Source organism: Galleria mellonella, unplaced genomic scaffold (genome assembly GCF_026898425.1).
Source record: "Galleria mellonella isolate WM207_F2 unplaced genomic scaffold, CSIRO_AGI_GalMel_v1 utg99, whole genome shotgun sequence".
Lineage (NCBI taxonomy): Eukaryota > Metazoa > Arthropoda > Insecta > Lepidoptera > Pyralidae > Galleria > Galleria mellonella.
In genome coordinates this window covers 3,445,703-3,459,871 of record NW_026442184.1, presented here as the reverse complement: position 1 = coordinate 3,459,871, position 14,169 = coordinate 3,445,703, and the positions used below count along the sequence as shown (strand labels likewise).

At 36.0% G+C, this 14,169-nt stretch overlaps 2 protein-coding genes across 3 annotated transcripts in view; one reads left to right on the top strand and one right to left on the bottom strand.

The window, feature by feature from the left end:
• LOC113521407 (uncharacterized) overlaps nucleotides 1-14,169 on the top strand; it is a 142,038-nt gene that overhangs the window by 24,213 nt on the left and 103,656 nt on the right. The window lies entirely within an intron of this gene.
• Nucleotides 6,700-10,519, bottom strand: LOC113521241 (cell death abnormality protein 1-like). The gene is made up of 2 exons (XM_026906720.3): nucleotides 10,376-10,519; nucleotides 6,700-8,983 (listed from the first exon to the last, which is right to left on the bottom strand). The coding sequence occupies exon 2, from the start codon at nucleotides 8,971-8,973 to the stop codon at nucleotides 6,982-6,984; it is 1,992 nt and encodes a 663-aa protein (XP_026762521.2). The 5' UTR covers nucleotides 8,974-8,983; nucleotides 10,376-10,519; the 3' UTR covers nucleotides 6,700-6,981.

The following is a 14,169-nucleotide window of genomic DNA, read 5'->3' as shown; positions in this document are numbered from 1 at the left end:
CATGAATGAATGAATGAATTTTATTGCTAAAAATGCAGTACAATTTTCTTCAGGGTCGGCAAAGCACGCGTAACACCTCTGGTATTGCAGGTGTTCATAGGCTACGGTAACCACTTACCATCAGGTGGGCCGTATGCTTGTTTGCCACCTCAGTGGTATAAAAAAAACATATAAGTATGGCGGATATCTTTAAGTTTTTAAAGAGATCCGCCATTATTATATGGTACTTAATTGTATTGCATTGTTTGTATATATATCAAGCTATAAACTTTACCAATTAATACTTTTTGCAATTGATTTGTCTTGCTGATTCCAGATTTTTTTTATGCTTATATTAGTCAAATTAATTTTATAACGATAAAAGTGTGTTTTTTTTTTATATCCAATCATATCTATCATCATATCAGCCTTTAACTGTCCATTGCTGAAAATAAACCTCTCCTTGGGTGGTTTTACTAATAGTTGCCATGCTTGGCAATCTTGACAACCGCAGTCAGGCTTTAGAAATGTTTTAAATCTCTCACCGTCCCTTAGTCGGCTCTTACGACAACCACGGGAAAGGAGTGGATGGCTTATTCTATGCCGGAGCCACACAGCTAATGTCTATCAGATAACTAAAAAAATTTGCACCACAAATACATCTCAATTTACATTTTGTTTTTCATTATTTAATTTTTCAGAAGGGTTGTGTCACGAAAAATATTTGAGAACCACTGATCTAGTGTACGACCCCGATGACTTAGCGGTGAGAATGGGCACTTTCTATTGAGCTGTGGTTTCCTTAATTCAACCAAATACTAGTAACTGAAAGTTTTGTGTTTTTTTTTATATCGCTAAGACAATACAAGACTAATGGTGTAAGCAGAATTATATCCTCTATTATTATTTTGATTTTTTTTTATTTAAAATTTCGGATATGGTGGTGAAAAGACATGGTATTTTTTTGGCACTCATATTGGCAACGCATGAATTTTACAGTTTTTTTCGGAATACTCTAAGATTGTTGTTTTTTTAAATGGAATGGTAACTCCGCCTGCGCTAACGGTATACGCTGGCGGGGCACCAGTACGAGATGATATGTGCGAATGAAAAGGCAGATTTGTTAACCTATCGTGATGAAAACACCTGGAATTTAGCAAGATGGTTTCCAGGGTGGACCACGTGGAGGTCGATCTGCCAGGATATATTGCTAGCAATGAGACTGGTAGACTCTACTACTGTTGACCGCAGATAGGCTTTACAGCTTCGCGAGACATATGCAGGGCCGAGTGTAGGGGGCATTCCATACCCTCAGCGAACAGAGGAGGGTGAAAGATTGACCTTTCACCCTAGTAGTAGAGTCTACCAGTCACATTGCTAGCAATATATCTAACCAGGTCAACCTCCACAAGGTCCCCTCTGGAAACCATCGTGATAAATTCCAGGTGTATTCATCACGGTAAGCTAAATGACTTGCTTTTATCCTCACTTATCATCCTTCACTGGTGCCCCGCTAACGTACACCGTTAGCGTGGACGGAGTTACCATTCCATTGTCATTCATTAAAAAAAACCTATGCTCAAGGACACCTGTGGGTCTAAGATCATGGCTTAGACCACTTCGTTCTTTGACTCCAGTCCAGGGTCGGCACGTCCGTTGTAATCAGCGGGTATACCATGAAATGAAATTCCGAAATTTTGGACTCAATTTCGTGATTTTGTTTATACCAAAATCGGACCAATAAATGGAGTTTAACATTTCGTTCGTCATACATCCTATCATAAAAGTCCAAAGGAACAATATTTTAACATTTTTATTATTTCCAAACGGCATGTTTTATATAATTTTAACATTAAAATTGTGTTTCGTTTGGCTCCGAAATTTTGGAAAACATTTCATGGTAGGTCCTCAAGAGTGGAGGATGCGCCAAATACGTATCTGGTATTGCATGAAACTTGTAATAGGAATCTTCCTCTCCTCCAGCGAGACAGTATCCATATGTAATGTTGTATAAAGGGGCAGTTCTGACGTCCAAAGATATCAATAATGCTATTCAAATCTTAGTACCTAGTACCTTCCATCGCTCAGCTTGTTTCCTATTCCGAGACGCAAAAAGAATGTTCGAGATTGAAAAACATCTTTATTAGTTTAAATTACTACAACCGCTATAAAACATTGATAAAGTATAAGAAGAGTTTACAAAGCAGTGAAAAAGTAATAAATCTCTCAAACCGTTTACATACATGAAAGGTTAAAACAACATTTTGTATAACGACCAATGTTCCGTGGAGGAAATCGTTCCGTTTCATGACTACTATTTTTGGATAGATACATTATTGAATGTTTAATAGTACTTTTACATTACATACATAAATCAAGTTATATTTGCATGGCTGTGTTTCGGTTTGAAAGGTGGGATATGGCATGAATTTACTGGGTACAGAGGAATAACACCTGAGTCCTCAGGAATGGCAACGCATGGGGGTATCATGGGCGAAACAGTATACTCTGTTATGTCCATGGTACTGCTCATGTCTATAGGCGACGGTTACCACTTTCCATCAGGTGGGCCGTCAGCTTGTTTGCCATTCTAAGCTGTATAAAAAAAAAGTTTGTTCGCAAATGTCCAGTTGTTTCGATCAAGGTCAATTGTGCATCTATTTTTCTTATTATCTTTACTTTTTTTCTTTTTTTAATGAGTGATCATGGATTGGTTACCCCGCCTGCACTATCGGTATACGTTGACGGGAGACCACAAGTGAGGGACGACAGGCGATGATGAAAGCAGGTCAGTTAGCCCATCGTGACGAATTCCACTAGAATTAACCACGATGGTTTCCAGGAGGAACCACGTGGAGGTCGACCTGATAGGGTATATTACTAGCAATGGGTCAGAAAGACCCCCCTATTATTTGTATTAGTATTATTTATTTATTTGCTAGTGACCCGCTCTAGCTTTGCACAGGTACAATGCTGATATTAAAAGGCGCCGGCCTGCCTAATACATTAGAAAACTCTAAAATTATCAGTGTTTCTCTGCTATATATTATAAACTATACATATAAACCTTCCTCCTAAATCACTCTATCTTTTTAAAAAAAAACACATGAAAATCCGTTGAGTAGTTTTAAAGATCTAAATATACATAGAGACTGACAAACGGGAAGCGACTTTGTTTTATACTAAGTAGTGATATAACTCTTTATTGAACCAGAAACATAAAAATAAACAATGACATATAAACAACTCAAGTGAAATACAGTAGCATAGGGGGGAAAGGGATTGTTAGTAATGGAGACTAAGAATCCTATTACTAGCAATATACCCAACCAAGTCGACCTCCTCGCGGTACCCCCTGGAAACTATCATGGTTAATTCCTGATGAATTCATCATGATAGGCTAACTGGGCTGTTTTCATTCTCATCGATCACCCTTCACTGGTGCTCCGCCAGTGTATCCCGTTAGTGCGGGCGGGGTTACCAATCCATTTTCATCCAACAAAAAAAATACTATTTTTTTTTAATGGATGATAATGGTATGGTAACCTCGTCTGCGCTATCGGTATACACTGGCGGGGCACCAGTGATAGATGACTGATGAGGATGAAAGCAGGTCATTTAGCCCATCCTGACGAATTCAACTAGAATTATTAGCTACGATGGCTTCCAGGGGGAACCACATGGAGGTCGACCTGACAGAGTATATTACTAGTAATGGGGTTATTTGACCCCATTGCTAACAATCCCTTTCCCCCCTAATAAAAAAAATACTATTATATAACTAATTCTATGGAAATACTAATGATAGGGAAGAAATGCTTTAAAGTGGCGACTCCGTACAAGTAAACGGAGCGTAGGACAACCTCATAGAATAATGACATTCACAAAAACAACATAATTTTAGAAAATGCTTGTTCTAAAATACTTAACTTACGTGTAAGTTATAGCTAATCTGCATAGTCACGGCCCAGTTAGCAAGTGAGTCAGTGATGGCAGATAACCGAAATAGTTAAACTTGAACTGTGGATTAAAGTTAAAGGCCGTGAAGAGAATGGCTTTTAAATAAGTATATATGTTTACCAAATTATAATATAAGCAGTGAAATCGAGATGTTTAGCGTCTTTTTAAGAGCGTATACCGTCATTGAAAGTGAATATTACTTTCGACTTGGTCACCCAACCTTTTAAATTTTTTAAACTAGTCTATGTCTGCGACTTCGCGTAGATTTCGATTAAAAGCAACCTAACTCATTGCGTCTTTACTGGGGAAAAGGATTGATATTTATGAAGTCTAATAGTTCCATTGCTAGTAGTATATCCTATTTTTTTTTTGATGTATGATAATGGAATGGTAACCCCGCCTGCGCTAACGGTGTACGCTGGTGGGGCACCAGTGAGGGATGATTGGTGAGGATGAAAAGGCAGGTCAGTTAGCCCATCGTGACGAATTCAATGATAAATTAGTTTCCAGGGGGAACCGCGTGGAGGTCGACCTGATAGGGTGTATTGCTGACAATGGGTCAGTTAGACCCCATTACTAACAATCCCTTTCCTCCCGGTGTAAGATGCTGATCAAACAACTTGGAATAGAATTTTATAACATTATATACGTGATGGGAAAAGAAACCGAGGTAGACCAATAAGAAGATGGGAGGATCATTTTCCCAAAGGGTGGAGACAAGCTGCAAGGAATCGTTATAAATGGCGAATTATAGAGGAAGCCTATGTTAAAGGACAACCTGAAAAATAAGTTATTGCCGATGTCAACATTTGTTATTTATACCTATATATATACAATTTAAAAATAATCTATATAATTCAGGAATAAAAGCTTTTTTTATTTTATTTTTTATTTACATGCAGTATTTCCGAACCGATACGACAACATAACCTTCAAGAAAAGAGTATATTCCTTTTTAAAAGGCCGGCAGCACACCTGCAATGCCGCTGGTGTTGTGGGTGATCATGGGCGGCGGTAGTCACTTACCATCAGGTGAGCCGCATGCTCGTTTGCCCCCTGTGTTGTAAAAAAAAAAAAAAAAAAAAAAAACATACGTACTACCACCAGTTAGTCATTAAATCATCATAATTAATTCTGATGATGCGATAACGGTCGGTGATTATGAGCCACAAATATAAGAATACCCCAGGCTAGTGTTGCCTAATAATCGAGTATCGTGTGATCGATAATGTTCATCTATTATAAACTAAATATCGATTTTGGTCTACTAATAGTATCGATTAAATCAATAGTATCAATTTGAATTTTTACCATTAATAATCGATTATAATCGAATCGCATTACTGTCGACAGTTTTTATTACATCAATAGCTAGTTATAAACCGTGTTACCGATTAATTTACGTAGGTGTAATTGATAGTATTGTTCCAGTAGATATCTATTTGGTATTGATATCAACAATTAAAATTGCTTAATTGTTTATAATCGATTATATCATGTTATCGATAACATATTCTAACTATATGATTGCTTTACTAGCTTTTACCCACGACATTATCCGCGTGACTGGGTTAAAAAGTAGCTTAAATATCCTCAACTTGATATACTACGTGTATACCAAATTTCAAAGTGATTGGTTAAGCCGTTAAAGCACTAAGATGTAACGAACATACTCACTTTCACATTTATAATATTACTAAAGATTTATAACCACAATCGAACTATCGATTAATAATCGATGCACACTATTAGACAGCACTATCTCAGTCCCCTGTCTCACTTGTCCGTCAAGCTGAGAATAGGTTTTTTTAGACGATACCTACCTTTGATAAACGCCCATTACTTTACAATGTGTCATAATTTTTGACATTCCGTGACATGTGTGCTTGAGTTGTCAATCTGACATGCCTATGTGGGTGGTGTACTTGTGTTTTTTATTTATTACTAACCACCGGTAATTTGCTTCTAATCGTTGTTTGTTTTTAATGGAATTTAATAATTCAAAGATCATATTCTACATAATGAACCGTCTTCAATTGTGGGGAAGTCATTTATTGTGAATCTAAAAGTTAAATAAGTAAACCGTATACGATAAAATTTCTATGATAATGTTATCTGTATCAAGAACTGATTTGGAATGTATATACTAATAATCTTTCTAAATCGGTTGAAATCTGACGGAGATATGAGGTAACTAATATGACTATAAACTTAATAAACTAAATTCTCTAAATACCTACGTTTCAAGAGCCTACCACAACCTTTTGGACTATTTAGGTACGTTATAGTCAGCCACAGTCAGCGGAGAGTTAGTTCCACATTTTTGTTGATAGTTTTCTGGACTACATTTAATTATTTAGTTACTGCATTTATTAAGAGCCTTCTCAATAAATACAATAATTAAATAAAAATAATTTCTACTACTTTTTAATAAATATTGTAATAGAAAAATTGTTCTGGTCATTTTGTTAATAACTTTACGATGTAGCTACGGAATCTTATTAATGTGGATCCAATACACTTTTAACTTGATCTTTAAAACAAAGTTTACGTTCTTGTGAAATACTTTATACTTTATGGCCCTTGGTGTAACTCTATTAACGATTTTTAAAGGTGAACTAAAGTTATGGGTAATAAAAGCCTCAGTTTTAGTAATCACTGACACTATTAAGTTAGTAACCTAATTTTTATTTATCGCATTTTTCTTTTAAGTTATCTATCGATTATTCAAGTGGGTTGTATAATGAATTACACAACAAGAATGGTATATATATTTGTATATTTATTTAAAAACAGTATAAAGTTCATAATATTTCATTAGTAAGTACTACAATTTATTTAAACATTAATATTTTAATGGAATGATTTACAACTAATAACACCAGTATAATATAAAAAAATGTTAATATGATACGTATACTCAGAGATTAAAAGCGATACAATATGTTTTCAATAACATGTTATAAAAATATCCCCTTTAATAATAATAGGTATGAATAATTATTTTATTTTATATATATTTTTTAATATATATATATATATTTAATTTTGCGATGTGCCTGCACGGATTTCACTGCCACAGTTGCAGTCGACACAACTTGCGATAACTCCTTTCTCATTTCTACAAATGCAGACACATGACTTTCCCCCAGTTATTATGCAAACGCACTTGGAATTGTCACATTTGCAATTGCATCCTCGAGACTGCACACATTTGCAATCGTCGCAGCGAACAAGCTTTCCTTCTGTATTTTGATAGATACAAATACAATATTTTCCATCAGTCGGAACGCAGACACATCCACATTTGTCACACTTCTTGTCACAACCAGTAACTTGACCACATTGTTCAGAACAACACGCGCAATCTTCGCAGGATGTTATATTTCCTTTCTCACCGCGGCAGACGCAAATACAGGCCGCTCCTTTAGTTTGGATGCAAACACACTTTGATTGGTCGCATTTGCAGTTACAGACTCGGGTTTGCGTGCATTTGCAGTTATCACAGCGAACAAATTTTCCTTCTTCATTTTGATACACGCAAATACAAGATCTTCCACCAGTAGGAATGCAGACGCATCCCGTCTTGTCACACTTCTTGTCACAACCGGTAACTTGACCACATTGTTCAGAGCAACACGCGCAGTCTTCGCAGGATGTTATATTTCCTTTCTCATCCCGGCAGACGCAAACACAGGCCGCTCCTTTAGTTTGGATGCAAACGCACTTTGATTGGTCGCATTTGCAGTTGCAGCCTCGGATTTGCGTGCATTTGCAGTTATTACAGCGAACAAATTTTCCTTCTTCATTTTGATACACGCAAATACAAGATCTTCCACCAGTAGAAATGCAGACGCATCCCGTCTTGTCACACTTCTTGTCACAACCGGTAACTTGACCACATTGTTCAGAGCAACACGCGCAGTCTTCGCAGGATGTTATATTTCCTTTCTCATCCCGGCAGACGCAAACACAGGCCGCTCCTTTAGTTTGGATGCAAACGCACTTTGATTGGTCGCATTTGCAGTTGCAGCCTCGGGTTTGCGTGCATTTGCAGTTATTACAGCGAACAAACTTTCCTTCTTCGTTTTGATACACGCAAATACAAGATCTACCACCAGTAGGAATGCAAACGCATCCCGTCTTGTCACACTTCTTGTCACAACCAGTAACTTGACCACTTTGTTCAGAGCAACATGCACAATCTTCGCAGGATGTTATATTTCCTTTCTCATCGCGACAGATGCAAACACAGGCCGCTCCTTTAGTTTGGATGCAAACACACTTTGACTTGTCGCATTTGCAGTTGCAGCTTCGGGTTTGCGTGCATTTGCAGTCATTACAGCGAACAAACTTTCCTCCTTCGTTTTGATACACGCAAATACAAGATCTTCCACCGGTAGGAATGCAGATGCATCCCGTCTTGTCACACTTCTTGTTACAACCGGTAACTTGACCACATTGTTCAGAGCAACACGCGCAATCTTCGCAAGATGTTATATTTCCTTTCTCATCGCGGCAGACGCAAACACAGGCCGCTCCTTTAGTTTGGATGCAAACGCACTTTGATTGATCGCATTTGCAGTTGCAGCCTCGGGTTTGCGTGCATTTGCAGTTATTACAGCGAACAAACTTTCCTTCTTCGTTTTGATACACGCAAATACAAGATCTTCCACCAGTAGGAATGCAGACGCATCCCGTCTTGTCACACTTCTTTTCACAACCGGTAACTTGACCACATTGTTCAGAGCAACACGCGCAATCTTCGCAGGATTTTATATTTCCTTTCTCATCGCGGCATACACAAACACAGGCCGCCCCTTTAGTTTGGATGCAAATACACTTGGAATTGCCACATTTGCAGTCACAAGTCTGCGTACATTTGCACTCATCACAGCGGATAAGCTTACCCTCGTCGTTTTCGTTTACGCAAATGCAGGATTTTCCATCAGTTGGAATACAGATGCATCCAGCCTTGTCACACTTCACATCACCCTGACAGCTCTTGTTCACAGCTACGTTACAGCACGCCATCTTGAAGTATCTGTTGAATTAAAAAGAATAACAATTTAGTTTTAAATATGGATATTAGATTTATAAAAATGAATGAACTGTCTTTGCTTACTTGTATCTTTCCTATAATGGGGTCTTTCAAAGTTAGAGTAAATGAGTATTATTTGAGTTTGCGTGTATCACCTAAGACCTCATCGTTACTTAAACTCAAATTCAATATAAATTAAAAAAAAATAGTTTTCACGTAGTAGATAAGAGTAAAAACAGCCTGCTTTTTATCACTGCCTATTTTCTAGATACATAGATACTCTTTATTGTTTCCTCCAAAAGATTACAATAGTAAACTTATTATAAATATAAACAATTACAAGAAATAATCACAATCACAGTTATATAATATATTTTTAAGTTTTTCTAAGGAAATTCTTTCTTTTATTCTATGTTTCTAGATGAAACAACAACAAGCTTTGTCACTCTAATAATTACAACATAAAAAATTACATATTATAATTAAATTGTGGTCCACAAAAAATGACGTCAATTGTGGGCGAAACCAGTTATTTTGATTCTAAAACTAAACCGATTTTGATTAAATTTCTACACGACCAATCTGTAAGTATATCTTTTATATACAGTGAAAAGTAAGTATATCTTTTATATAAAAAAAATATTTGAAAAAATAGTTAATAATTAATATAAAATCAAAACTAAACCTATTAATTTTTAGTGAACACAAAAAGATTTACAAGAATCGATTCAAAATTGTTGATGTAATCGTGTAATATAGCTAAACATAACAAAAAAATCCCTTACTATTGGCATATTACAAATTTCAATTCGAATCTTGACAAAAATATTACAAGACAAAACGGGAATAAATATACAAAAAATAAATCTTTCAAATAAAAAAAATCCTATAATATCATTTCACGATTGTCGGAAATATCGCATAACGTACATAAGAAAAAAAATACCAATTAAAACCTCCTATTTGAAGTCGGTTACAAAGAAAAACAAATCACAATTACATGGATCAGCACAAACAGACAGCAGCAACCAGAGGGAGGATTTGTACAAAAGTCGATTGCTTGGGCACCTCTGTCCCACTCGTGTTTCTACCGTGAAGCAATTGTGTTTGCATGGTTGTATTTCGGTTTGAACGGTGGGATATGGCAGTGAATTTACAGGGTACTAAGGAATAACGTCTGCGTCCTCAGGAATGGCAACATATGGAAGGTATCATGGGCGAAACAGTGCACTCTGTTATATCCATGATACTGTTCATATCTATAGGCAACTGTTACCACTTTCCATCAGCTTGTTTGCCATTCTAAGTTGCATAAAATTAAATAAAAAAAAAAGATATAAACATTTACAACACAAAAATCTATAAATAAACAAACAATATATGATAATTACTTACGTATTTCTCGTAGATACGCTCCCTCTTCAGTCTATATGATAAGCCAGTTGTACACTGATATTGATAACGTAAGTAACACTCATATATATTTGATAGTAACATCGTGCGCAAAACTATTGTACCGAGCACATCGTGTCGTGTGCACTCGCCGGGCGCAAAATGACTCACAATCACATCATGACACCCTTAGTACCGTGTGAATTGATAACGGTCGAACAGCATCTCTCTGGAAAGTTCTTTTACCTATTAGAAACTATCTTATCTGTATTTTTAACTAATTATTATTTTTCCATTTGATAATGAATGAGCAATACTGTCTTGTTTATTTATTTTATTTATTTATTTATATGCTTTTGTATACAGGTCTTAATTCAATAATAAATAAGAATTTATCGAAAAAACAAGTTAACAGGTAACTTTTAATAACTAAATGGTGAAAAATAAAAAAAAGTGTAACCGACTAAACCAAATTACATATAAATTTTACTATTATACTTAATACTAATAATTATTCTTCTTAATGTTTTATTCTGTTAATTTTCTTAATTATACAATATTTACTTGTACAACAATTAATCCATTACCCTTAGGTTGTCTTGAAAAGATTGCTCTCAGCCATAAGACCGCCTTGCTGTACTTATACAATTGTATCGTTATATTTATTAATTGTCTTGGTTTTTTTCCCTATATTGTATAATGCAAATAAAGTATACTCATTCATTTATTCATTCGAAAGCAAATAACAAACACACCTTTTGCCAGAGGGAGACTTTGTACAAAAGTCGATTGCTTGGGTACCTCTGTCCCATTCGTGTTTCAACCGTGAAGCAGTTGTGTTTGCATGGCTGTGTTTCGGTTTGAAGAGTGGGATTTGACGTGAATTTACTGGGTACAAAGGAATAACACCTGAGTCCTCAGGAATGGCAACGCATGGGTGGTATCATGGGCGAAACAGTATACTCTGTTATGTCCATGGTACTGCTCATGTCTATAGGCGACGGTTACCACTTTCCATCAGGTGGGCCGTCAGCTTGTTTGCCATTCTAAGTTGTATAAAAAAAAACTTTTTCTATTTTTTAGACTTCATTAGTTGACCTCGACCTCGAGTTCACTTCATATATGATCAGATATTAATGACTGTTATAATAACCTTTGACACTAACTACACCAAAACGATTTAGAAGCATGTCATGTTGCACAAGTTTGTAATAGATATCATAACAGAACCTACTAGGGATGACGTCAACCGTGCACACTGACGTCATCGGTTATTTCCGTGCGTACTTTCATCACCAGTCTAATCCTTTTGGATGATTTGTCAAGAATCCATTTGTAATATTTTGAAAATTAATCCCCACCAAAATTATCGATGACATCATGGTACCAATCTGGTATATTCTGTCTCAATAGTACTTAATGAAAAAGTAAACATACATTATTTGAAACTAGTAATAACACCTGATTCCTCAGGAATGGCAACGCATGGGGGTATCATGGGCGAAAAATTATAATCTGTTATGTCCATGGCTATTATGTCTATAGGCGACAGTTGCCACTTTCAATCAGTTGGGCCGTCAACTTGTTTGCCATTATATGTCGCATATGGTCGAGCCTTTAAACTAAGAGTACCTTACATGTTTTGAATATTATAATTAAATTATATATTTTTACATGTTTTTTAAAGGGTGATAAAGGAATAGTAACCCCGCCTGCGCTATTAGTATACGCTGGAGGGGCACCAATGAGGGATGATAGATGACGATGAAAGCAGGTCAGTTAGCCTATCAAGACCAATTCTACTAGAATTAACCATGATAGGCGGAACCGCGTGGAGGTCGACCTGGTAGAGTGTAGTGTTGCTAGTAATAGGAAAATTAGACCCCATTAATAACAATCCCTCCCCCCCCCCCGTATACTCATGTTATGGCTAAGCACAGAAATTGTCTTATACTAAAATTGACAACATTATAATACAGTTCGATTGCAAATATTCCGGAAAGCGTGGGCGTCGTTGCCTTGAGATTTAAAACTAATATGGCGAGAGCAACCTGTATATAATAAATTATTTAAATGTTGCACAATAAATAAGGTAGTTTATTACATGCGAAACATAAATGCATTACTTAAACGGATCAAGATTGAATATGAAACTATTCTTGTTTTTTCTTCTTTGATTTTATCATAAACAATTCAATGAAACGAAAGAAATACAAAGAATATTTTAATATACGTGTATTATTATAAGATATGTATGTAGTTTGAATGTAAGTATATAACTTACACTATATTTAAGTAAGCATATTTATTTTTTCTTAATATATACAACCTACTGATTCCTCTTCTTATTGTACGCACACTGCCCGCTGGTAATTAATGCTCCTTTCTACTCAGAATTTACTGGAAGAGAACTCTTACAGAGTTAAGCTCAGTAATTCTTGTGTACAATAAAGTATAAATGATAAATAGCGTTACTATACGCCATTCTTCAATTAGTTAGGTCGTCATCCTCATCATATCAGCCGTTCACTATCCCTCTATTGGAGGGTTTTACCAGTAGTTACCACACTTGGCAGACGGATTGGCAACCGCAGTAAGGTTTTAGAGATGTTTTAAGAGGGACGCTGCTGCCCATCTCTCCCCCTTCCTTAGTCGTCTCTTACAATATGTTACAAACTCCTTTGTAATTTGTGTTTCAAATATTGTATTCTTTTAATTGTAAATTTTTTTTTTTGATAAATTGTTAGTATATCTTTTCAACACGAACCGGCGTTCTCTTTGCTACAATCAGTTCAAAATACAATACTTAAGGGAAAAGAAGGGGTGGCATATTTTTGCCGGGACCACACGGCCAAGTAAAAGCATATGCTTAATAATATTATAAATGTGAATGTTACTTTGTTTGTTTGTTACCTTATAGCGTCTTACCATGTGGAGGTCGACCTTATAGGACATATTGCTAGCAATGGGACTGATAGTCCGCATTACTAACAATCCCTTTCCTCCCCACACACACGTACTATATGAGATAGAGAAGGATATAGACTATTTTTGATTCCGTTCAGTAAACATAACCCGGTCACGCGGACGCGATGCACGTATAGTCTTTTTTTTTTTTTGATGGGTGAAAATGAAATGGTAACCCCGCCTGCGCTAGTGAAGGGTGATCGATGAGAATGAAAACAGGCCAGTTAGCCTATCATGATGAATTCATCAGGAAATTAACCATGATAGTTTCCAGGAGGAACCGCGAGGATGTCGACCTGGTTGGGTGGGTATATTGCTAGCAATGGGATTTTTAGTCTCCATTACTAACAATCCCTTTCCCCCCAAGTATAAGCTTGAAATTTTATTATTTTATTAGTTATGCAAAATATATTTTATTATATTTCGAGACAAAGGTCAATGGTGGTATGATAACCATCAATATAATGTAGTTTTCTGTTGGAATTCACTAATTAGTCGGGTACTGTTTAATCTACAACACGTAGAAGTATCAGGAAAACAAAAGCCCGCGCAAGTTAACGGGCAATAACTAGTCCATGAACCTGGATTGTACCCTCAGGTGTTTCATTGTCTAGTTTCCCATAGTACAGACTAGCCTAGTTCTGTTAGACGAATGGTGAGATTTACTCTTATATTGTCTATACAGAGAGAATCTATAATCATGTAGGTGTTAATATATAAATACTACATTAACATGTATGTTTATTTTATTAATGTTTGTATGTATGTATGTATGTATGTATGTATATACCATCCTATACTTAAATATTATTTTATTTTTTAAACCGCCA